This window comes from Melospiza melodia, chromosome 28 (genome assembly GCF_035770615.1).
Source record: "Melospiza melodia melodia isolate bMelMel2 chromosome 28, bMelMel2.pri, whole genome shotgun sequence".
NCBI lineage: Eukaryota > Metazoa > Chordata > Aves > Passeriformes > Passerellidae > Melospiza > Melospiza melodia.
The window spans coordinates 4,311,752-4,338,199 of record NC_086221.1 but is presented as its reverse complement, the minus strand read 5'-3'; the positions used below and the strand labels follow the sequence as shown (position 1 = coordinate 4,338,199).

The 26,448-nt window shown below is 44.3% G+C and overlaps 1 protein-coding gene across 5 annotated transcripts in view; it reads right to left on the bottom strand.

The window, feature by feature from the left end:
• The window catches only part of KCTD20 (potassium channel tetramerization domain containing 20), a 35,104-nt gene extending 8,896 nt beyond the window's left edge, over positions 1-26,208 (bottom strand). Inside the window, exons 1-2 of one of the 5 annotated variants that reach the window (XM_063178050.1) lie at positions 26,163-26,208; positions 45-241 (exon numbers count right to left, since the gene is read on the bottom strand). In XM_063178050.1, coding sequence (XP_063034120.1) covers positions 45-192 — 148 coding nt within the window. In that variant the 5' untranslated portion in view covers positions 193-241; positions 26,163-26,208. Of the gene's footprint in view, positions 1-44; positions 242-12,400; positions 12,529-14,234; positions 14,340-21,444; positions 21,518-26,162 lie in introns of those variants that run through there. The other 4 variants (XM_063178051.1, XM_063178047.1, XM_063178049.1 and 1 more) reach the window with 4 other exon arrangements.
• Positions 26,209-26,448: the final 240 nt, after the last annotated feature.

Below are 26,448 nucleotides of genomic sequence, written 5' to 3'. Positions count from 1 at the left end.
ATAATCTCCCTCAAAGATTACAACGTTGAGGGCATTATCCTTACCCTCAGTCCTGGGAACTGCAGGGCTGTGACCTCCTAACACCACAGAGCTTTCTTCTGACTCATGGGCTGCTACAGTTCTGTTTTCCACAGGACAACTGGACTCCAGATTTCTCACCCAGTCTGTGCCCCCAGCACAGTTCCCATTCATGCTGGGCTTCCGTGCTGTGAGGAGTTGGTGGCGTTTCCTAAGAGAAGAGCTGGAGAGAGAATCCAGGTTGTTAGTTCAGGAAGAAACTCCCAAGCAAGGAAGTTCAAATCTCTGTATCTGGTACCACAAATAAGGTCCCTCAGGCTCAAAAGGCATTTCTTCAGGTATTTAACTGTGTTTCAGAGGCTTATGGTGCTTTTTATGCCCCTACCCCTCACATGGAAAGAGGGGAAAAAAGATTTTAAAGCAATCAGGGGTCTATTAAGTCCATTTAATCTATGGACCTTCACTTTTTTAAAGCTAAGTCTAAAGCCACTGGTGTATTTAGATCACATGTGAGTTCCTGCAAATACCTTTCTGGCAACTCCTCCTTTAAAAATGTTTATATTCTTGACTCTCAGTCCTGGCCAAATGAGCTCTATAACATGCTTACAGCCTGAAATAGAACATTTTCCCAGTTAACAGCTCAGGCTTTGCCTCTCAACCACTCTGAGGTTTGACCAGGAGGTTCCCTGCTCCCAATCATTGCTTGGTTTTGGTTCTTTCCTCCTGATTTATGCTGTGCTGTCACACAGTGCTCCCCCCAGTATTTAACCCACCACAGTCCCACAACAAACGCTGGGACAGTGCAGAGCAGCCATGGCTGGAGCACAGGATGCTTAACCACTGCCACATCTGGAATGCTCTTCCAGCATATGTAGAGTCACAGCTTCCTTTTTATTCCAAGTAAAATTCCTTCCTCCTATCTTTAAGACCCACTTCACCCCTTTCTATCTCCCAACAGATCAGATCTCTTTGCTGTCTCTTTCCCTCATTCTCTCTGGCATTTGCTCTGCTCTGGACAAGAACCAGCTCTCCTTTCTTGCCTTCAAGTGTTTTCCTTTCACTCTCTCAAACATAAAACACCAATTTCCTCATTAATGAATTTTTCCAATTTCCCCCCTGCAGAACAATTGTCCTGTGTGTTTCCCTTGGTTGAATGATGACTGCAGGGCCTGTGGGTGCCATTTCTGGCAGAGACAAAGCAGATAAAACACAGCACTAATAAAACAGCAAAATGCCAAGTCAGAGTTGCTGAGTTTTCTGGCCAGCACCTGCTGAGGCTTTAATGAGCAGTTCAGTGGTGAGTTTCAAGCCCATTGCTACTGGCAGTCTGAATTAAGCATTTTATTCCTAATGAGAATTTTAAAAAGGAATAACAATTCATTCCTTTTGTTCTGTAAACCCAATTCTAAGTTGCCAGCATTATTATATCTGTGTATTTTTAGAAAATCTGCTGCTTACACATCATGTGATGGTCATCCAAAGGAAGATTTTTGGCAACAACAAAATAATTTCTTTTTTTAAAGGCTCTGGCTGGCAGCACAGTGACACAAGAAGCCCCCAAGGGTCATCTCAGTTCCAGCAACCTGAACAGCACCCAGAGCACTGCCAAAATACTCAGTGTGGGAAAACTCCCTCTTCCACAGCTTCCAGGCTGCTTTCCTGTCCTGGCTGCCTGGACCCTGGAGAAAACCCTTAGCAGAAACCCCTGAGAATGCTGCCTTGTACCTGGGAATAGACTCCTGGAATATCTTGAGTTGGAGGAGAACATCAGTATGAGAGTTCACCTCCCTGCTGCTTGCAGGACCACCTAAAACTGAACTGTGTGACCAAGCATCCTCCAGGGAGAATCATGGAATATCCTGGGCTGGAAGGGACCCACAGGGATCACTGAGTCCAGCTCCTGGCCCTGCACAGACAGCCCAACAGTCCCTGGAGCTCAGGCAGCTTTGGGGCTGTGCCCATTCCCTGGGGAGCCTGGTCAGTGCCCAGCACCCTCTGGGTGAAGAACATTTACTCACAGCTTAAGAGGGATGGATGTGGTCACACATGAACAAATCTTTTACCTGAACAAAAGTAACACAAACTCCATGTGAACAATCTGAGCAACCCTCTGCTGTCGCAGACATCTTTTTATGAAAATCCTTTCCTTAGGATTTTTTCTTCCCGAGAAGCTGAGAGGCCTCAGGGACAAAATGTAAACAATGGTTATCTGCTGCTGTGGAATGCATCAGGTGGATTTTTGATTGGCCCATCTTGGATGTTTATAATTAATCAATCACAGCCCAGCTACCTCGGCTCTCTGTCTGAGCCACAAACCTTTGTTATTCATTCCTTTCTATTCTTAGCTTAGCCAGCCTTCTGAGAACCTTTTCTTCTATTCTTTTAGTAAAGTTTTAATGTAATATATATCATAAAATAATAAATCAAGCCTTCTGAAACATGGAGTCAGATCCTCATCTCTTCCCTCATCCAAAAACCCCTGTGAACACGGTCACACTCTGCCCTCTTCTCTCGTGTGCCAGAGCAGCAACGGGGGGGAGAATGCCCAGCAGTGCCAGCAGTGGGACACAGGGGTGTGGAGGGAAATCTAAATATGAAAAGTCACATACTCTAAAACATCCTGGAGGGAAAAAAAAGCCCACCCCTACCCCTTCCCCCCAAAAGCCTTTAAATCCATTCCAGAACTGACAATGTCCAGTGGAACAAAAAGTCAACTATTCCCCTGTATCACAGCACTCTAATTATTGTGAGGAAATGGAATTTTTCAAGACTGTAAAGGTTAAAGTATTTATACCACTAATAATGTGATTTCAAACACATTCACTGATTTATTATACTGTATGTTTTGACCCTGAGATTAGCTCAGTTATCAGCTCATGATGCTGATAACACCAAGGTTGTACATTCAATCCCTGCATGGGCCATTCACTGAAGATTTGGACTCAATGATCCTTGAGGATCCCTTTCAACTCAAAACATCCTGCAATCTGTAATCTGAACCAAAATGCTTTAAAATTTGGGTAACTGCACTGAAAACCAAAACCTGTTTTTTAAAATGCAGTTTGATTTACTCGGGGAAAAGCATTTTGAGATGGGGAAAGGAATATCCTTGTTGAGCAGATATAATATATAATCATATATTATATATTATGTGTGTATATATATATATATATATATATATATGATATATATATACAATATATATAATACATAATCATATATTATATGTTATGTGTATATATATATGATATTTATAAATATATGCAATATATAATCATATATTATATATTATGTGTGTATATATATATGATATATATACAATATATATATCATATATATATACACACATAATATATATGATTATATATTATATATTATATTTATATATATGATATCTATATTTTAAATATATATATATACACACATATATACACACACACATATATATATTTTATATATATGTGTATATATATATAATATATAATATATATATAATATATATATATATTATATATATAAATCAGATTTATAATCATAACCCTAACCCTAAGGGAAAGCCCTTAAAGGGAATAATTCTTGGGACCTGCAGGCTGCCAGGAGGAACCCCAGAATGTTCTGGGCTGGAGGGACCTTAAAGCATCTCAAGGGACACCTGTCCCTAACCCAGGTGGCTCAGAGGAACTGACACCACACTGGGCTGTGCTCAGGAACTCTTCTCCCCCAGCATTAACTTTCCTACACTAAAACAATATCCCTGACAAAGCTGATGTTACCACACTCACCAGGGAACAGGATTTGTTCTGTGAGCTGACAAGAACTCCATTAAGAAAACAAGATAAGCATAAAATTTACTTATTGGGCCTCTTTCTTCCAGGAGTGATGAATTGCTGCAGCTCTGCCAACAACCTCCCCTTGCGGTGCCTGAACAATCTCTTGACTATTTAATGCATTACTCAGCAGAGAGGAGAAATTAGGCAGGAAATCAGATCAATAACAGAGTCTATGAAGGCAAAGAGCAGAGTTATTCAGGGACACTCAGACTCCACAACTCCCCCAGAGCTCTGCCTTACAAGCCCCATTTAAGTGATGTCAAACAACATGAAACACCAACAGACTGAATTTCACAACAACCAAACTGGGCTGGGTCAATGTTGAAACCTTTGTTCATCACCTCAAGCTCTGAATTAAATGCAGAGACCCTGCACACCCTTCAGCAGAGTCCTTAACTACAGCAGCTCAGAAATTATTTACAGAACCATCACCAGTTACTCAGGAACTACAATACACCAATTTTCCCTTGTCATTCCCCCTCTTCTGCTGCTTAAGCAAGATTGTCAGGGAAAAAATGGCCCAGCTGTTTGACATCTTTCTCCTCTTTCTTTTCTGTTTTCTTCAATGTTGAGCACCAGCAAAACCTGCTGAAAACAGCTGCTCTTTGCAATGTGGTGGCTCTCCCAAGCAGAAGATCTGACTTTCCCCTTTCCTGGAAGTGGAACATCCAGTCCTGCTGATCACCAACCCAGCTCAGGCTGATGGCATTTCCCTGTCTCCTGGCAGGCCAAAATCCTGCAGGTCGTGTGTCAGCAGAACTGAGGGAAATGAGTAAAGATCTTTTGGCACATCTGGCTGGTACAATAAATCCCCAAACTGGTCATTTAATGTGACAAATATATTACAAACACACCCAGAACCCAGTGGGGAAACAAGTACATAATAAAGACTTCAAGGCCAAACTCCTGCCTGACCAGCTTACAAATGTCCTGGTTTCCTTTCATGGCCAGGATCAAGGAGAACTACCCGTGGTGAGAATGAATGCCTATAAATAATAATTAGCACCATTCAGCTTCAAAGCTTTTTACAAATACTAACTGCTCATTGCTCCTGAGAGCCCTGGGAAGCACTGCAGGGAAGTGTTTTATGAGAGAAAACAAGGGACACAGAGGCACAGACCTAATCCTGAGGCTCCTAATCCTGAGAGCAGCAGGTCCTCTGCCTGCTCAGGTGTTTCTGACTCGGAGCACGTTCACTCCTCAGCTCCTGGCCCTGCACCAGCAGCTCCCCTGTGCTAGCAGGACAAACACTGCCAGGTCAGCACCCTGCTTAGAGGGCTCCTTCCATGCACGTTTGCACCCTCTGGGAAGTGTCAATTGGCTGGTACCACAGTGAACAGGCACCCTGATGTCTTTCCTCACTTCTCTGGGACTTGTTTGCCTGCTCAGATCCTGAAGGAGCAGCTACACAGGGGAGTTGAAGCCTCACAGCTGGACTGTGGGAGCTGGGCACTCAGGAGCAGCAAAAGCCCCATGTCACATTCAGCACTAAAGATCAGCAAAAGAGCTCCTCCAATTTCAATTTTTTTAAAAATGGAATCAGTATCAGAATCAAAAACCAAAATTCCCATCTGGCTCTGGCCATAGATGGAGTGTAGCCACTCCTTCCTCTGGAACACAACAATGTCAGGAATGAGCTGCGCAACTGCACAAACATCTCTGTTCTCCAGCCCCTGTGCTGGTGGTCCCACTGAAATCATCTCTATTTGAACTTGTCTTTTGTTGAGGGAAAAACATGGAAGTCACATTTAAGTTGTTTTTAATCACAAAGTGGAAAACACTTTAATTTTGCAATGCCCCACTGGTACAAACAATTCATGCTGCAAATGTTTTGCAGAGATAAAGAGGCTGATCCCTGCTCTTTGCAAGCCTTAAGGAAGTGTTCTGGAATGTAAAGAGGCTCTGACATCTTCAGTACATTATCCTTCCCCACCCTAAGGGATCTAAAGCACATCCAAAAGTCACTTCCCAATGTATGCAGCTCTCACCCCATTACTGGAAGAGCTGAATGGCTTCACCTGCACAGAGCACCATGAACAAGGTGTAAAGAAACTCAAATACTGCAAGGTGGCCAGCAGAGAAAACCCATTTAGATACAGCAGTTATTACGCAAGAAAAAGCAAAAGCATCACTATAAATGTGCTGGTTTCTAATTTTTATTTATTTCTAATAAATATTTCTAATGGCTTCACCTGCACAGAGCACCATGAACAAGGTGTAAAGAAACTCAAATACTGCAAAGTGGCCAGCAGAGAAAACCCATTTAGATACAGCAGTTATTACGCAAGAAAAAGCAAAAGCATCACTATAAATGTGCTGGTTTCTAATTTTTATTTATTTCTAATAAATATTTCTAATGGCTTCACCTGCACAGAGCACCATGAACAAAGTGTAAAGAAACTCAAATACTGCAAGGTGGTCAGCAGAGAAAACCCATTTAGATACAGCAGTTATTAAGCAAGAAAATGCAAAAGCAGCACTACAAATGTGCTGGTTTCTACTTTTTATTTACTGTGTTACATAAATACAATATTATATTATATTTATAAAGATATACTCATTGGATTTTTTTAAAGAGCCATTATGGGGTATTTTAGGTATGAAGAACTTCATAGAAACTTCAAAGAAAAATCATGAAAAGCCTAGCTGCCAAATCCATTGAGGAATAAAGCCCTGACAGCTTACACAGGGTCTCACTGTGATTTGGCATGGCAAGAGAAAAGGTGTAAGAGAATAAGAATAGTAGGAATGAGTGGCTTTACTTCACCATTTGGATTGCAAACAGTGAGGAAGCACCAGCAGTGAGTGAATCAGCTGGTGAACAATCCTCCCCTCTTCCTAAACCACAGCTTAACCATCACGACAGAAATAAAACTCCAAACAACTCATTTTTAAGGTGACAGCACTCCTTTAAGTCTACAAAAACATTGCCATGTCCAATTATTCTCAGAAATATGAGCAAGCAGGAAACACGCGCACGCAGGGCGTGCCTGACCTAATTCCACAGCCCTGCTCTGAGAACAAGATGGATTTCTGATGGAGCTGCATGTCTTTCCACACTGGCTAAAGCCTGGCTTTAATTTGTGTCCTGGTTTAACCCCAGATGGCAACTGAGCCCAAACAGCCACGTGCTCACTGCTCCCTGGTGGGATGGGGAGAGAACCGGAGGAGGAACTTGTGGGTTAAGAGCCAGACATTTTATAGGTAAAGGAAAAGAGAAGGTTGTGTGGAGATCTCACAGCACCTTGCAGGATCTGAAGGGGCTCCAAGGAAGCCAGAGAGGGACTGCTCATAATAAACTGGAGTTCATTATGGAGTGACAGGACAAGGGGAATGGCTGCCCACTGCCAGAGAGCAGGGACAGATGGGATACTGGCAAGGAATTGTTCCCTGGCCCTGGCACAGGGTGCCCTGAGCAGCTGTGGCTGTCTCTGGATCTCTGCAAGTGTCCAAGGCCAGGCTGGATGGGGCTTGGAGCAACCTGGGACAGTGGGAGGTGTCCCTGCCATGGCAGGGGGTGGAATATGATGAATTTTAAAGTTCCTTCTATCCCAAGCCAATCTGGCATTCTATGACTCTATAAAAGCTGTGCATGCAAGTAAAGCAGAAAAGGAATTCATTCCCCACTTTCCATGGGCAGGGAGGTGTTCAGCCATGCCCAGGAGAGCAGGGCTCCATTACCAGGGAAAGAAAAACACCATCATCCTAACATCCCCCCTGTTCCTTCCTCCCCCAGCTCTGTATGATTCTTATTCCACTTCCACAAGGAGAGGAATATCCATCCCTGGGTCTGCTGGCCTGGCTGTGTCCCCAGCTCCTGAGCACCCCCCAGCCCACTGGGGGTCTTGGTTCTGTGTGAGCCCTGCTCAGCAATAAATAAAACACCCCTGTGTTATCAACCTCTTTTTTCCAGCTAAATTCCAAACCCCCATAAGCTACTAGGAAGAAAACTAACTTTATATCAGATAAAACCAGCATAAATTCTTAAAAGGTCTCCTTAGAATATTCCAAAAGTTTCTCTAAACATAAAAGCAGAGAAACAAATTAGCAACGATTGGCTTTCTACTTTGGAGAGGAAAAGGGCAATCTCATGGGTTTAAGAGACATAAGGAGAATGTTTCCTGTACATAAGGATTAGGGGAATCACTGTAAGGTATAAACCACAGCAGGGAATGCAGCACAGAGATAATGGATCTCCCCTGGGCTGGGTAACATTGGTTAAATAAAAAAGCAGCCATCAAACTGCTGAAAAATTCTAATATTGCCAAGTAGGCAGCAATCCAACTTCTAAATTTCATAATAACTATTTGCTTCTGATCATCACATGAAGACTTTCCCAGAGAAAAACCAAATGATTCTGCCTGTCAGCTCAGATCACCTGCAATAAAAACTTCCCAGTGTCAGGGAGGCATTGCAGAGGGCTGGGCAGAGTGACAGAACTCATCCAGTAGAGAGAAAGGCAAAAAGTGAAATGTTCTCCTCTATTAAAAAATTACACCTGACCTGACGGATCCTTCTGTAACTAAGAAGGATCTTAAAGCCCCCCCAGGGACATCTTCCATTGTGCCAGGGTGATCCAAGCCTTGGACACTTCCAGGCATGGGGCAGCCCCAGCTGCTCTGGGCACCCTGTGCCAGGGCCTGCCCACCCTCCCAGGGAACAATTCCTTGCCAATATCCCATCCATCCCTGCCCTCTGGCAGTGGGAAACCATTCCCTGTGTCCTGTCCCTCCAGGACCTTGTCCCAAGCACTTCCCCAGCTCTCTCAGTTGCTTTAGGCACTGGAAGGGACTCTGAGCTCTCCCTGGAGCCTTCTCCCATGCAGGTTGGACATCCCCAGCTGTGCCAGCCAGGGAAAGCAGCACTGCCAGGCTGAGCCCCAAGCACTGCACATGCACCAGAACCAAGGGAGAGGCTCAGGGCAAGGTGAGACTTGGCAGGGCTGGAGTTGCCACTCCCTGGCAGCTGCAGATTCACCTGGAGCACAGGAGAACAACATGGTCCTGTCCCTCCAGGCTCCTGTCCCAAGCCCCTCTTAGTCCCTTTAGGCACTGGAAGGGGCTTTGAGGTCTCCCTGGAGCCTTCTCCCATCCAGGCTGGACATCCCCAGCTGTGCCAGCCTGTCTGCTCAGGTCTCTCCCAACCAGGCTGAGCCACAAGCACTGCCCTGTGCACCTGAACCAAGGGAGATGCTCAGGGCAAGGTGACACTTGGCAGGGCTGGGGTTTCTACTCCCTGGCACCTGTAGATACACCTGGAGCACATGGTCCTGCCCCTCCAGGCTCTTGATCCAAGCCCCTCTCCAGCTCTCTTAGTCCCTTCAGGCTCTGGAAGGGGCTCTGAGCTCTCTCTGGAGCCTTCTCCTGCTCAGGTTGGACATCCCCAGCTGTGCCAGCCTGGCTGAGCCCCAAGCACTGTCCTGTGCACCTGATCCAGGGGAGATGCTCAGGGCAAGGTGAGACTTGGCAGGGCTGGGGTTGCCACTCCCTGGCACCTGTAGATTCACCTGGAGCACTGGAAATCAACAGGGTCTGCACCAGAGAGAAAACCATCCACCTGCAGCCTCCACATGCTCTTCACACACCTCCTACTGATCCCCATTTCATTCTCCCAACACAAACACAAGCAGACAATAAAAGCTGATTTGTAGGTTGAACCAGCACAGGCACATGACAAAAAGCTTTTCCCTTGTTATGAAATAACTCTATCAATATACAGAGGATTCATTTTCCATCTGGCTTCAAATGATAGATGGAAAATAATGTCCAGCAGGCCTGATGCAATGCAGGGCAGCCTGAAAATGTTGGCAGGAGACAGCAAGGAGGCTGATGAAATGCTTGATTGTTTCTCCCATTCTGTGCATAGTGCCACACTGTTAGCAAAGTTTACTGACTTACTCATTTAACTGAGGCTCAAAAAAAATCCAGTGTTTCTACAAATGTAATTCAAAACTACAGTTGGCAATATGGGTTTAAGGGTTTAACACTGCATTTGCACACTTTAAGGTCTGGGGGTCACCAGGTCCCTCTGTCACCACCAGTGCTCAGTTTATGCACTGAACTGACCCCTCACCAGTGCCCCACACTCACAGCAGCTTTTCTTTTGCCAGTCTACACACCAAGACTGAAACCTGCAGAAAAAGAATGGATATTTATTAACTGGATGTAACCTTTTACCAACTTTCCCAAAATAGGAAGGTCACACCGTGGCAGCCTCACCAACAGAAGAGATGAAATGCATCCAGCAATGTTCCACCAGGAGCAAAATCCCTCACCACAGCAACAACTTACTGCTTTTTTATTTTTTATTTATTTTTATTTACCTCTGAGGCCCAAGGTATTCAAATTAGAGAGCAAAGTGAACTGCAAAGGGTATTTATTTCCTCACAATTCTGGAATAAAAACAGTCACCTGAAAATTTATATTTGATCCTCATAAAAAGCTTCTTACCCCTATGGCAATGGCAGCTCTGCCAGTGCTATCTGATTAAATTCAGCACTTTTAATAAAGCTGGCCATGCCCATATAGAATACACACCTCCTTCCTTGGCAGAAAGTTGCAGATATGATCAGGGAAAAGGGAAAAAAAAACCTGTGGCAATAGATGAGCTGTTGCAAATATAAGCAGGATATTTTTACCTAGAGACAGGAAAAAAACATTCCCTGCTAAAATAAACAATACTGAGCTAAATGAATTTTAAGGCAGGTGACACCTGTGAGTTACACCTTCTCTTAACCTGTGTTAAATTAAGCTACAAATACTTAGGTGAGAGCCTGCAAAAGGAGTAGGTGCTGCAGACAACAGAGTTTGGTTGTGCTCTCTGTTCTTTTACATTTGCTGCAAAAGTATTTCCAAAGATTTCAGAAAATCCCACACACTTCAGCAAAGCACAAAAAAGCTGCCTTAACCCTTTGGATTTAAAAAAAACCCTTTTATTTCTCAGCTTTTCTTAGGCAGTTAAATCCAACTTGGTTCCAGATTCGCATTACTTCAATTCCTGCATTTGTATTATGAGAAGTCCAATTTTTCAATTATAAACTGCAGCAAACAGCATGAGGACAGGAGTATTTCTGAGGGAGTACTAACAGAGAATCTGTCCTCTCATTTATATTATGAAAAGTCCAGTTTTTAAATTATAAACTACAAACTGCATAAGGACAAGAGTATTTCTGAGGGAGTACTAACAGAGAATCTGCCCTCTTATTTGTATTATGAGAAGTCAAATTTTTCAATTATAAACTACAAACTGCATAAGGATAGGAGTATTTCTGAGGGGTTTCTAACAGAGAATCTGTGTTAACAGAGAATCTGTCTTCTCATTTGCATTATGAAAAGTCCAGTTTTTCAATTATAAACTACAAACTGCATAAGGACAAGAGTATTTCTGAGGGAGCACTAACAGAGAATCTGTCCTCTCATTTGTACTATAAGAAGTCCAGTTTTTCAATTAAAAACTACAAGCTGCATAAGGACAAGAGTATTTCTGAGGCAGTACTAACAGAGAATCTGTCTTCTCATTTATATTATGAAAAGTCCAGTTTTTCAATTATAAACTACAGCAAACAGCATAAGGATGGGAGTATTTCTGAGGGGTTTCTAACACAGAATCTGTGTTAACAGAGAATCTGTCTTCTCATTTGTATTATCAAAAGTCCAGTTTTTCAATTATAAACTACAGCAAACAGCATAAGGATAGGAGTATTTCTGAGGGGCTTCTAACAGAGAATCTGTGTTAACAGAGAATCTGTCTTCTCATTTGTATTATCAAAAGTCCAGTTTTTCAATTATAAACTACAAACTGCATAAGGACGAGTATTTCTGAGGGAGTTCTAACAGAGAATCTGCCCTCTTATTTGTTATGAGAAGTCCAATTTTTCAATTACAAACTACAGCAAACTGCATAAGGACAAGAGTATTTTTGAGGGAGCACTAACAGAGAACCTGTCCTCTCATTTGTACTGTGAGAAGTCCAGTTTTTCAATTAAAAACTACAAGCTGCATGAGGACAGGAGTATTTCTGAGGGAGTTCTAACAGAGAATCTGTGTTAACAGAGAATCTGTCTTCTCATTTGTATTATGAAAAGTCCAGTTTTTCAATTATAAACTACAAACTGCATAAGGACAAGAGTATTTCTGAGGCAGTACTAACAGAGAATCTGTCTTCTCATTTGTATTATGAAAATCCAGCTTTTCATTTATAAACTACAAACAGTATAAGGACAGGAGTATTTCTGAGGGAGCTCTAACAGAGAATCTGTCTTCTCATTTGTATTATGAGAAGTCAAATTTTTCAATTACAAACTACAGCAAACTGCATAAGGATAGGAGTATTTCTGAGGGGTTTCTAACAGAGAATCTGTGTTAACAGAGAATCTGTCTTCTCATTTGTATTATGAGAAGTCCAGTTTTTCAATTAAAAACTACAAGCTGCATGAGGACAGGAGTATTTCTGAGGGAGTTCTAACACAGAGCCTGATCCACCAGAAGTTCTGATCACCCCCATTTCCCGGTGTAAGTCTGGAGCAAGCCCTGTGCCCAGCACCCCTCACTTACTGCCGGCTCATCCGTGCTGGGCGCTCCCTGCAGAGCCCGAAATCCTCCCGGAGCAGAGGGAAGCACCGGGCACAGCAAAGCTCCGCAGTTTAAACTCCTGGAGCAGCGCTGGGCACTCCCCCAGAGCTGATTCATGGACATATTTCAGGTTAAAAGTCCCTCCAGCTGATTCGTGGAAAGTTTGAATGTAATCGGTGTGGTAACAGCTTGAAGTCTCCTCTTTTCAGTAAAAAAAAAGAATGTTTCTCCAAATTCTTCATTTAGTTTTTGCAGGAATTGTGTGGTAGAAAAGGCTCAGTTGTGGGGTAGAAAAGGCCATATTTTGAGGGGGTATAAAAGGGAAATACCACAAAAAAATACACAAAATTGAAAAAGCAGAGAAGATGCCTATTTCAACACACATAATGAGGAGTTTGTGCTGATGGAAGGTGTCCAGTTGGGAACTGGATAAGGTCACTCTTGAAAAGGGAAAGTTCTAAAATTAAGGTGTATTCCAGAACAGGCCTCTCTGGCTCGTTTTTACCTTGACAAGAGAGAGCCCAGCAATATCCTAGCCAGCTGGTTTTGTGTCTATCTCAAAGATAACGAGCAAAAGAAATTCCAAGAATTTTTAAAAGTTAACTTATTTCAAGGAAATGGTCTTCAAAGCGTGTCCTTGTGAGGAATATTCACTTTTCTGCTGAAGAATCCAAGAGAATCTCAAATTAAACCCTTATTAAACCCTTGATACCATTTGGTAAAACACCCTTCTGCCACACATCCCTTAGACAGGCAGAGAGGAATTAACCACCTGAATTTTTGGTTATGTACATATGGATTGCCAAAGTCAGGAGCCCCAGGACTTGGGCCCAAACAAATTTACAGAAACTGAAGATAAAATGAGTTACTAAAATTGATAAAATGAGTTGTTTTGACACACCAGTGCATTGCTGAAGAGCCTCAATAAGAACCAGCACCTTCCCTCAGTGCTCCTGTGCCATGGCCAAGGCAATACATTGTTTATGTCACCTGGAAATGTTTCCCCTCTGCCAGCTCAAATATTAAATCCATCGATTCTATCTCCTACTGCTTTCCCTTAAGGTACAGCTCAGAGACTGCTCCAAACACCATTTCACAAAACAACAGAGTTAAATATATCACAGATCATCAATAATATATAATTTTTAATGCAAAGAGAGTTTAAACAGGCAGGAAATATTTTCCTCCTGACTCATGCCAGTGATAAAGCACATGTGTCCTGGCAAGTCTGAATAAAAGATGCCTTTAGAGAGCTCTTAATTAAAAACAAGCCAAGCAATACAACATAGAAAAAAAAATTCCAAGTCACTAATTTACTAATTTTGGTATAAAAACTTGTTGTAAGTTTTGGTTTGGGGGTAAGATTTTATTTCTTTAATGCCCAATTCTCTCATCTGTCCAGACACAGGTGTAATAGGCTGGGGGAATGTAAACAGCAAGAATCTCTAATCACCAAGAGGTGTTGTCCCACCCCAGGTGAGGCTGGTGGCTATCATCAGGAGAAAGAATGGATTTATATATTTTATATAAAATTTACATAATCTGTGTATGTATAATTTATAAATTAGCTTTTATAATGACCCTATTTGTTTTAAAGACACACCTGTCCACTGTGGATCTCTCGAGATGAGCAATGGTGTATTATCAGTGTGTTTTGAACGACACAAATTTTAATTAATTTATGTAAAAATTAAAAATTCAGCAGAGACAATACCCTAAACCAAAATTCCTCTCATCATTTACATTTTTACTTGCTACAAAAACTTATCTAACATTTCACCCATGACAAAAAGCACCGACTTGTTTGGACTCTTACTTTAGAAAGGCTGCGAGCAGCTCAGAACTCCACCTTCCTCCTCTGGAAGGGATCCCAACAAGTAACTGCTCACTCATTCCCAGCTCATCTGCTGCCATTCATTTCTCACCAATTACACACCAGCAGCTAAAAAATTAACAATAGGTGGCACATTTTAAAAAGTTGGATGCAGTCAGAGGAGCTTTCAAAATAGTAACAGTGAAAAAACTCAAAGCAAACCCAAGAAACAAACGCAGGGATGCAACGCTAATTAAAATTGCAAGGAAATATTGAGAAGGAGGTTCAGACTCCAGGTCCAGCGGGAAGGGCAGAAGCAGGATTGGCAAATTCAGGCGTCCCCCAGCACTGGGAATCCTGCCCCAAGTCTGGGCTGGTTCAGGCTGGCACAGGTCCCTGCCAGGGGCATTATCTGCCATCCCCATGGGGCACTGCCCTGTCTCACCACACAGGTGCTGGAAGCTTGTTCAGATAAAGCACAGCTGGATTCTCCTCTGGAAGGGCAGAGTTGCTCCTCTGAAGCACAAAGGGAACATTATCAGTGTAGTCCTCAGGAAGAACAGAGTTCTCTGAATCAAACACATGGTTTTAATGCTCATTAAGATACAACAATAAGAAAAAGCAAAACAAACATAAGGCTCCTTTCACGGGGCAGCTGCATTAGTAACTGCAAGTAACACTGAGTAATCCGAAACCAAAATAAACACAGGGGTTTTATTTAGCACAATTACAGCCCTTTGGAAAACACCTCCTGATTTTATTTTGAGGAAGGCAAGAGCAGGGGCTACAATTTCATCTAGGTGAGGCCAACCATTAGCACTGTGCCAATTCATGTCAGCAGAGAACCTGATACTTTATTTTCAAGAACTGAAAAACAGTTCATGATTTCAAACCAGCCATGGTTTACAAGGGGACATTGGCAAGACACCTCTTGCTTTGTTTACATGCCTGGATAAATATTTTACATGTCAAGCATAGTTATAACACTTTCTAAGAATATTTCATTACATTCTTTCTTCTATGACTAATAATTCTTCCACAAAAATATTTGGTTAGTGCAGCATTACAGCCAAATTAGTCAGGAACTGAAGCCATATTTTGAGGGAATAAAAAAAGGGAAATACCACAAAAAAAAATATACAAAATTGAAAAAGCAGAGAAGATGCCTATTTCAACACACATAATGAGGTGTTCCTGATGGAAGGTGTCCATTTGGGTACTGGATAAGGTCACTCTTGAAAGGGGAAAGTTCTAAAATTGAATATTCTAGAAGAGGCCTCTCTGGCTTGCTTTTACCTTGACAAGCAAGGTAATATTCTAGCAAATATTCTAGCAATATTCTAGCCAAAACTGTAGCTGGTTTTGTGTCTATCTCAAAGATAACATGCAAAAGAAATTCCAGGAATTTTTAAAAGTTACTTATTTCAAGGAAATGATCTTCAAAGCCTGTCCTTGTGAGGGATATTCACTCTTCTGAATAATCCAAGAGGATCTCGAATTAATGAGCATCTTTCAGCAGGAGAGCTTATGTGTGATTTTAATAAATCCTTAACAAGAAGAGAGGTTTTCCTGCAGAGCCTGCTAATTAAAGGGTCTGTAAATGTCCCAAGAGCAGCTCCCTCCAACCTGAGGGTTTCAGCTCAGTCCTGACCACACCGTGACATTTTAGAGTTCTGACATGGCCTGCATGAAACGAGGTGGCTTTTGTCAGTCTGGCTGAAGACACAGGACATCAATCTCCTCTTATGCTGAACCTGGAGCACCTCTCCCATGAGTAGAGGGGATCAATTTTGGCAAGCTTTGCTGCATGTGCCTGCACTTGCTGGCTAAGGGCTGCCTGCATTTTGATGGTGTTGACTTTGGGAAAAATTTTTTTTTTTTCATTTTTTTTAAAGTGTCCATGTCATGTCCCTCATATCTTTCTCCCTATGGTGTGTACTCCTCGTTGACTTTTCCCCCTGCTTTTGCAACATCGGTGAGCTTAGTTTTGGCATGTTTTGGTCCGTTGCACTGCACCTGATATAATCCTGGGCCATTTTCTTAGAGTCACTAAATTTCCCAAATATTCTTTTTCCTCCTCCAATTGCAATTCCTTTGATGGTGTCTCCATTCCAGAGTGTTCGTAGGTCCGTCTTTTCTCTTTTGGCCTTCAGTGGGGATCAGTTTTGGCAAGCTTTGCTGCATGTGCCTGCACTTGCTGGCGTAAGGCCTGCCTGCATTTTGATGGCTTTGACTTTCCTCCTGCCCCGTGTGCCAGGCACGGCCTGGGCAGCACGAGGGGCTGGAATGCTCCTGTCAGGGCCCCAGCTGTTCAGAAGTAAAGCTTTAAGGCTCATGGCTCTCAGGCTGGTTCACACGAGGTTTTGTTTTGAGTTGGTATTTTTACTTCAGCTGTGACAGCCTTCTAATTAAAGATAGCACTGCAGCACACAGGGTGAGAGGCTGGAGAACACTATTTTCTGCACTAAGAATTATTTCATCTCTCAGAAATGCAATCATTCTAGTCTCCAAGTGGTGAAGTGGCATTTCCCATAGCTGTTCATAACACCTTTAAAATGCTCTTGGAATGACTTAACAGCACAAAGTCAAGACACAGAGAGGTGCCACAGCCATGGCATATTTACCAATTTTCTGAAAACAATTGCTTTTCAAAAGCAACTTTTAAAAAGAGAGGCCCATGATCTTGGCAAAGAACATTTTGTAACAGGGACATTTGACAGACAGGATACTATTTAAATATAGCACAGTGCTAATGCACAAAGCTCTCCACAGCTTTATAATTATCAATAAACAAACCCAGTTTCCCCTTTTGCTCAGCCAGCACAAGGTAACAGAAATCATTAGACTGGTTTCACTTCAGTATCTTGTGCAGAGCAAGCCCAGCTGACCTCCTCTAACCCAGCTGTTTAGAGACAGCAAAACTGCACATCAACACAGCTGCTTGCATCAAACAAACTCATTCTGGTCTTTCTGAAGCCACCTTGTGAGGGGACTTCCAGTCCCAGAGCAGCAGGAGCAGTGACAGAGCTGTCACAGGGCCCTTCCCACCCAGCACATCTCATTCCCAGCACTGTCTCCTGTTTCACATCAGTCATGGGGCTGCAGCACCTCTGCCCCTGTCCCGGCTCAGGGTGAGGCTGTAGCAAAGTCATCTGAGCTGCTGGATGTAAAGTGCTTGTACCTACAGACAGAGAAAGTGAATATGGGATTTTCTTGGGGCTGTTTATTTTCTGGAAAGGTTTTGAGACAGTGATCACTCCCAGTGATTCTCAGGTTTCTGGTTGTGAATTGCTGCTCCCAGATGTGCAGGATGTCTCTGTTTCAGCCTGTGCGCCTGAAGAACGAGTCAGAGCTCTTCAGTTTTCGGTCTTGAAGTTGTTTATTAATTCTTATCTATAAAATTTTCTTTCTGCCCAGCCGAGATCTGCTCAGCAGGGCAGCCACAGGCACTGTGTTGTCCTTTTATACTATAAACTACATATAACATATTTACACTTAATTCCCAATACTTATCACCTGTGTTAGACAGTGCACTTCTACCCTAAACCAATCCCAAAGTGCCAACATCACTGCAAAAAATGGAGAACAAGAAGAAGAAGAAGAAAGGCTGGACACACCCAAGTTCCTCCATCTTGTCCCCATAACCCCCATACCAAAAATCCTAAAATCTACATTTTCACCCTGTGATAATTATTATTATTATACAATTCAAGCTTGTGTGCATTCAGGTCCTCATACAAAGCTGGCAGTTTGCTCCAGGGGTCACAATCAAATCCCCAGGTGCTCTGGGCTGTGTGCCAGGGTCTCTGAGCCCCCTGACGGGGTCCTGGGGAACTCTGGACACCCAGAGGGATGCACTGAGCTCTGACAAGTGATGAGGTTTCTGGAATTACCATCATATCTGCCACTCCAAGAACTCCACTGCACTGTTCATACCATGATCTGTCCTACAATTTGCAACATGATATATAGCTCCACACCCCTATAGCACAAAATTTTTCACCTAGCTACGATTCTTCCTAATCACTATACTCATCCTAATCATCACCAACAACTTATTTGTCCTATTCATTGGCTGAGGAGTCAGAATCATATCCTTCCTACTAATCAGCTGATACATCACATCTGCCACTCCAAGAACTGTCTCAAAACCTTTCCAGAAAATAAACAACCCCAAGGAAAGCCCATCTTTATTTACTTTCTCTGTCTGTAGGTACATACACTTTACATGCAACAGCTCAAATGACTTTGCTACAGCCTCACTCTGAGCTGGGGCAGGGGCAGAGATGCTGCAGCCCCATTACTGGATGTGAAACAGGAGACAGTGCTGGGAATGAGAAAGCTCCTCTCCCACGTGCCCAAGAAATGCTCATGATCAATATTTCTCTCCATTAGTGCAGCATCCCAATCAATGGGTTTGACTGCACTCCAAGGGAGCTCTGAAATCAGCACAGCTCTGAAATCAGCACAGCTGAGAGCAGAGATCCCAGCACTCAGGATAAAAGCTAAAACCTGCCTGTCCCCAGAGACTCCAACATTAGCTCCTTCACACATGCTTAGGATGCATCTCAGCAAAACCTTGTGCTCTTTGGGTGCTTTATATTAAAGCTGGACCATGTCGCAGACATTTCTCCACAGAAATTCTTTCTTTCAGATTTCTGTGTCTTCAGGAAGCTAGAAGCTCCAGAAGACAAGGTAAACAATTATTATCAAATACTGTAAAATGTAACAAGAACACCTTGATTAGCTCATTTTCTATGTTTATAATTAAGGGCCAATCACCAGTGCAAACTAAGAAACTGAAACCTTGAACACAACTTTGTTGTAGATTCTTTCTATCTATTCTTAGCTAGCCTAACTACTCTGCAAACCTCTCTCTATATTCTATTAGTATAGTAATAATGTATTATATATAATATCTTAATAAATCAAGCCTTCTAATCAAAATACAAAATTCACCATCTCTCTATCACCAACTGCGACCCACTCAAGTGCAGTAATAGGACCACTTCTCAAATATACCTGAATCATGTGATTTGCACACAACTGAATCATCTTATGATTTTTCATATTTATATTTTGGTCAGTCTGAAAGGAAAAAGAGAAATTAGATCCTATAGAAAAAGGCCAGGTTATGCTCATGTATATGAAACTCCACAGATTTAAGAAATCAAATTTTAACTGCAATCAAAACCTGAAATTTTAATAATCTCTATTTCTTTTCCATTCCTTAGTTGGATTCCTTTCCCAGCACAGGCAGTAAAGTTTTTTTTCCCAAAACCCCTATCAGTTTAAAGGCCTTCATCTCCTAAGGCTGTATCAGCCCCTGACACCTGACTAAGGCTTCTCAGCAAGCATTGGACCACAGGGAAGTCAGCAAGTGCTGCTGGATCATTTCTGTCAATGGATTAGGGAACTCATTCATAAGCACCAACTGCCACAGCAGATAACATTCCAGGCAGACAGAAGCTTTTCTGTGGGTAGAGATTATGTAACACCATGATTTTTAATCCACTTGCCCAGAGGAAGAAGAAATGAGCTCACTTTCACGGAGGTTAAAGCTTCCTTACTCTATTTTTCTCCATTATTTGTTCCAGTCATGTTGAACTAGCAGATGATACTGAGCACATGAACTGAGAGCCTCAGAAAATCCACTGTGCTCATCTCCAGTCCATCCAGAAACTCTGCTGTTGCTGCTATCACTTTCTCTCTTCCTGCCTTTTCCACACTCACATCTTTTGTGGACCTTTCACTCCAATTTATCCAAGTTACCAGAATAACCTGAGAATTGCAGTCATTCAGTTATAAAACAGGCACCAATTAGAAAAAAAATTAATGTGAATGGTTATTAAACTCAGCATATAGCTCAAAGTGGGGCAGAGGTTAATCCTGGCAGTTTACAGGACACCCAGGGGCATCACGTGGACTCCCAGATGCATTTCAGGAAACGTGACCAGCTGCTGTCCCAGCACAGCGAGCCACAGCGTGGGCTCCAGGACGCAGCAATGCCTTCTAGTCCAGGAATTACATTTATTGAAACCCCTCTTTTATTAAACATGGCTTTGTTGTTTACATCTCCCTCATCTGTTTTACACAGCCAAAACTTTGCATCCAACCCACGTGGCAGCAGCAGCAGTCATTAACTGTTACACACCATTCTCACCGCTGTCACAAGGGCCAGTTCTGTTTTTATGGCTGCCAAGCTCTGCCTCCTCCTGAAAACTTCCTGATTCACTGCACTAAACTCTGACACCCCACACAGGTCAGGGACACAGCACTGTTTTATGGGAGCTGGTTGGGAAATGCTTTCATTTCCCACTTCTTGGAAATGCTGCTGCAACTGAAAGCAGTTCTGACTAATAGACTAATCCAGACTATTTGTCCACACATTGCAGAGGCAGACCTGACACACAGCTGTGCTCTCATTTCTCTATCTTTAGTCCATTTCCACCACCTTTTTTTATTGCTTCTTTTGGCTACTTCCTTTGAATCTCAGGCAGCTTTTTAATCTTGCAGTAAAAAGCTGAGTAATTCTCAGTCACTTTGACAGTGGGATACACATGACTGTTACATTTTATGGTTCACAAGGGTATTTCTGTATTTGTGTGCTCAGTAGCAAAACCAAAGCAATGGCTGAACATTCCTGCTCCCAGGAGCAATCCATGGATTAACACAGTTTTTAACAGCTGCACACACAACACATTTGAGGTTGTTCTGAGGGCAATAAGAAAAAGGCAATCATAAATTGTGGAAGAAATTACTGAATGTTGAGCTTCAGCAGCTACAGCCCATGGTCAGTGCTGCTTGCAAGACTAACAGACATTGATTTTCCTTCTCCATTTCAGGCCTGTGCTCATGGAGCAGCTGCCCTTCAAAAGTCCTTAGTGCTCTTCTGTGCTCCAAAAAGTGGATCCAAAGCCCACAGGGGCCAGTGAAGAGGCTGGAGGACATATTGTGACTGCAAATTGGAACTGGAGCAAGACACAGGAGGAGAAGTGGTTGTGAAAAGTGATGGAATAACAGAGGGAAGGAAGGCAGGTTCCAGGATTTCAGCTACTTCAGCACCTGTAATTATTGTAACACTCCCAAAACACATCCCCTGCCCACTACATGGATTACAAATCCCAGCTTCTCTGCACTGCCATGGCTCAGAACAGTGAACAATTCACATGGCAAAGCCATCCAAAAGCCAGAGACCCAAAACTGTACCAACCTTGGCAAAGATGGTGCAGTAGTGCTACCCCACTGTCATGCTGGAATTGGAGGGGATATTGGGATGAGAAACCTGAAATCAGAGTGGCTTTCATCAGCAGCCTGGCCAGGTCTCCCCAAAAACCAGATATTGCAATCAAACTGTTTCTACAAAAATGTTAATGACACCAAATTGGTAATTTCTAAACTTTACTTGGCTCTAGTTATGCTATTTATGAATAAATAAACAAAAAATGCTGATGGTTCCCCATTCTTTTAGATTTCCCCCCCCCAGAAAAGGTATTTATTGTGCTGCTTGTCTGGATGTGGGTTAAATTAGCAGTAATGCACTGATCCTCTGGCTAAATTCACTTTTTATTAAGAAACTCATTTAAAACTCAGATCTTTTAGACAGCTCAAGTGACCTTTATCAGCAGGCACCAACTCAGCACTTTTCTTGTAAAGAAAGAGCTCATTATCCACACACTCCTCTGGGATGCCCAAGCAGAACACAGAAGTTGCAGAGTCCATCCCAAGCTGAAGCTTTCAGAAGACTCACTGTGCATTAATTAGGCAGGATTTGACTTTCTAGGAGGAGGAAGAATTCTCGACAGTGGCTTTGGCAGGCACAGGCGCCAAAGAGAGAGCTCACAGGTGCTATTTCAGGAGTGCTGCAAGGCTCCTTCCCCCACATTTGGCTGCTGAGTTGGCCTTTCACTGTGCAGTGACTTTCCAAACAGACTCTGCAGCTCTGTGATGCAATTATTAATCCAGTCCCACTGCCTGGCCAATGTCCCTTGGTGATGACAGCTTTTGGCAAAGGGGGACAAAGGTGTTGTTAACTACAGCACTGGAGGCTTACAGCAAAAAAATGAAATGTTATTTACTTTTCTCTACACCCAAATGTTCTGCTTATAGGTTTTCAGGTGTTTAAATAGAATGAACAGCAAGACTTTAAGCAATATTATACTTTGATTCTTGTGAATGTACTGCTACACAGAGAACTGAACACTTGGCTGCCTGTCCTGGGCACATGGAATGAGTTCAAGATGAGGTCGAGTGACAAACACATCCTGGCATGGCCCAAACTCAGGGCTGAAAGTACCAACTGATAAATGAGATGATGATTCTTGCTTCTCATGACCTGTAAGGACAGACTGAGTCACCAGACAAAAAATGTTACAATATCCTGAACAGAAAACTCCCAGCAAGTGGTTATGAAACCTCTTGGATTCTGAGCATGCCAGAACATGAAGGTACTTCAAAGAGACTGAGGTAACATCAGATTTATGATCAAATCAGCTGAAGTAAGAGAGTTTCTCAAGCCTGATGGTTAAAAATACTTTGGGGATGCAAATATTGATGACTGGTGTGCAGAGCTCAGGTAAGGACAGCTCTGGAGCACAGGAAAACAAAGTGTAACTTTGATTGATTTATACTGGACACATCCAACAACTCCAGATGGATCTTAGATGATACATTTCTGTTAGCACAACAGTGATGAGGCTCTGGAATGACTCTCATCTGCCACTCCAGAACTGCCTTAAAACCTTTCCAGAAAATAAACAACCTCAAAAAGAACCCATATTCACTCTCTCTGTCTGCAGGTACATGAACTTTACATCCAACAGCTCAGATGACTTTGCTGCTTGGTTCTCAGCACTGTTAAGAAGGACAGAAATAACCAGTTTGGTTCTTTCACCTCCAACTTCTTCCAGCTGCCCCTGCAGCTTGACTGAGCTCACTGAACTCCACTCATTTATAGAGAACTACAAAACAGAAAGCTCCCCCAAAATCAAATGATGTCATCAACTCCTACCAGAAAGTTCATTCTTTTCAAGCCCAAATCAAACATAAAATTCATCCCCTTTAATTCTTGCAGCACAAGACAGCATCGAAAGATATCAAAAAGCATTTCATGTGCTGCAAATTAATCTGTTTTGAAACAAACACCAACAAATCAGCACATGCCTATTTCCATGACAGCAGAACTTACTTTAACCTGTCTTTAATTGCTTTAAGATAAGGTGCAGTGAGTCTAGACAGAGTCTTCTGCACAGGCTTCCCTTGGTTTACATAAGCTGCTGCATTTCAGCCTTAAGATCAGAACATGGATGTTATTATGGAAAATAAAGGCAATTGTTGCACAGGCTGCTCTGTAGAAGAGCATTTGTTAGTGATGGAAATACAGAGTTATGCTATAAACAGAGTATTTGTTTATTTTAGCAGAAGGCAGCTGCTTCCCTAAACAGAATAACAATAAAGGCACATGGAAATCCAGTCTGGAGAATAAGAACTCTCACAAGCAGCTTTGCCTTCACACTAACCCACAGCTCCTGACCCAAATAATTCAGTGTTTTGATGCTCAGATTACTGAAAATACTTCTGAGCACTGAGCCCTGAGGTATTTACAACCCTCCAAGCCAGGTGACTGTGAGCAGTGCAGGCCCTGCACAGGGTAAACAAGGACACACCTGAGCAGGGAAAGCTCAGGGCTCCTGTTGATCCCAGACACAACTTCCCTGCCATGAGCTGCCTGTGACTGCTGCCAAGGCCAGCAGGAAGGGCTGGGCTCAGGTGGGATAAGGCTCTCACAGGGGCCACGGGTGAACTTTCTGCCTTAAAGCCAAAGTCTACAGCTACGACATGATTTGGGTGCAGCAAAACAATTCAAAACACTTTCCCTACAGAGGTTCTCAATCTCCCAGGTTTACAGAATCCCAGGATGGTTTGGGTGGGAGAGACCCTAAAGCTCATCCTGGTCCAGCTCCTGCCATGGGAGGGACACCTTCCACTGTCCCAGGCTGTTCCAAGCCCTGTCCAGCCTGGCCTTGGACACTTCCAGGGATGGGGCAACCACAGCTTCTCCAGACAACCTGTGCCAGGGCCTCAGCATCCTCACAGGGAAGAATTTTTTCCCAATATCCCATCTAAATCTACTGTCAGGGTGAAGCCCTTGCCCCTTGTCCATTCACTCCAGGCCCTTGTAAACAGTTTCTCTCCATCTTTCTGCAGGTTCCTTTCAGCTCCTGGAAGGCCACACTACAGTCACCCCAAACCTTCTCTTTTCCAGCTTGAACAACCCCAAATCTCAGCCTTTCCTCACAGCAGAGCTGCTCCATCCCTCTGATCACTTCAGTGGTCTCCTCCAACAGCTTCATGTCCTTCCTGTGCTGGACCAGCTCTGCACGTGGGGTCTCACCTGAGCAGGGCAGAAGGGGAGAAATCCCCCCTTCCCTGCTGCTCACACAGGGCTCTGGGGGTTCTGGGTCCAACACACCCCACCAGGGCACGTCCAAGCAACTCATGCCCAAGTCCTTCTCCCTGGGCTGTTCTCCAGCCTGGATTGACACTGGAGGTTGACCCGACCCTGATGCAGCACCTGGACCTTGGTCTTATTAAACCTCATACCCAAGACTTTGCATTATTATATCCCTTCCCTGAAGGGCCTCAGGTCACTGAGATGGCAGAGCAGAGACAGGCAGGACCACGGCTGACACAAAAATGTGCCTGTGAGCAGAGGTGGGATGAGGTCTCACCCACTCACCCATTTAGGGGAAAATCCCTTAGAAATTCCTGCTCCTTTCAAAGCACAGTGGGGCCAGAAAGGAGGGATGAAAAGGAAGGTTAACTCCAGCCTAAAAACATGTTTAAGAACAACGCTGCACCAGCCCCAGAACACGTGTAGGAGGGTGGTGTGTCCAGCCAGCACCCCAAGGGGAGGCTGGTTCCATTCTGGGGTGGTGGGCACAGCACAGGGCACTGGGCACAGCCCCAGCCTCGCACACAGCCCAGGAAAATGCGAACGCCTCAGGAACACGACGATGCAGTGCCAGCCTAGGTATAACAGCCCCAGCCTCCCACCAAACACAGAGTGTAGGAAAGCCCCAAAGACCTCCTTTGTAAGTAAACACTACAAAGGTGTCAGCAGCCCCATCCTCACAGATAGCTCCCATCAGTGCACACAATGCTGTGTCCCCAAACAGCGGAGCAGCCCCCAAAGCCCTCCCAAAGCACATTCACAACAACAGAGTCTGCTGTCACCCCCAGACACCTCCTCAGCCCACTCCAGCATATCCTGTGTGACCCCCAGACACCCCCTCAGCCCCACAGCCCCCTTCAACATATCCTGTGTGACCTCCAAACACCCCCTCAGCCCCCTTCAACATGTCCTGTGACCCCCAGACACCTCCTCAGTCCCACAGCCCCCTCCAGCATATCCTGTGTGACCCCCAGACACCTCCTCAGCCCCCTTCAACATGTCCTGTGACCCCCAGACACCTCCTCAGCCCCACAGCCCACACCAGCATATCCTCTGTGACCCCCAGACACCCCCCCAGCCCCACATCCCCTGTGATAGCCACACACCCCCCAGACCCCTCATCCACGTCACCTGTGATCCCCAGATACTCCCGAACCCCCTCCAAAGCCCATTCACAACAACGGAGCCTCCTGTGACCCCCAGCGAGTCCCTCAGCCCTCTCCCCATGTTTCCTGTGACCCTCAGGCCCCTCTCGGCCCCGCGCTCTCCTCTGTGCCCGCCGGGCCAGGAAAGCTCCCCCCCCAACCCCCTTTTCCGGACACAGAGCGCACTGCGGGCGCCCCCAGGCCCGTAACCGCCCTCAGAGCATGGAGAGCACGGAGAGAACCCCCCGAAGGTCAACGAAGAGCGGGAAGGAGCCCCCAAAGCCCCGCGGGGTCCGCGGCCGCCCCCTCCCCGCGCCTCGAGGCCTCACTCACCGCGTCCCCGCCGCGGCCGCTCCCTCAGGCGGGCGGTGGGCGGGGCCCCGCCTCTGAGCCCCGCCCGCCGCCCACGCAGCCATCTGATTGGACCAGCTCCGTGATTGGCTTCCCTAGTTGACCAATGGAAAACGAGAGAGCAGGAGGGGGCGGGGCGCGAGGGGGCGGCGCCCGCGGGGAGCGGAGCCCTCCCAGTCCAGCCCAGCTCCCTCCCAGTCCCCTCCCACAGCCCCTTTCTGTCCCTAAAAGCGCCTCCCAATCCCATCCCCTGCCCTCTGTCTATTCC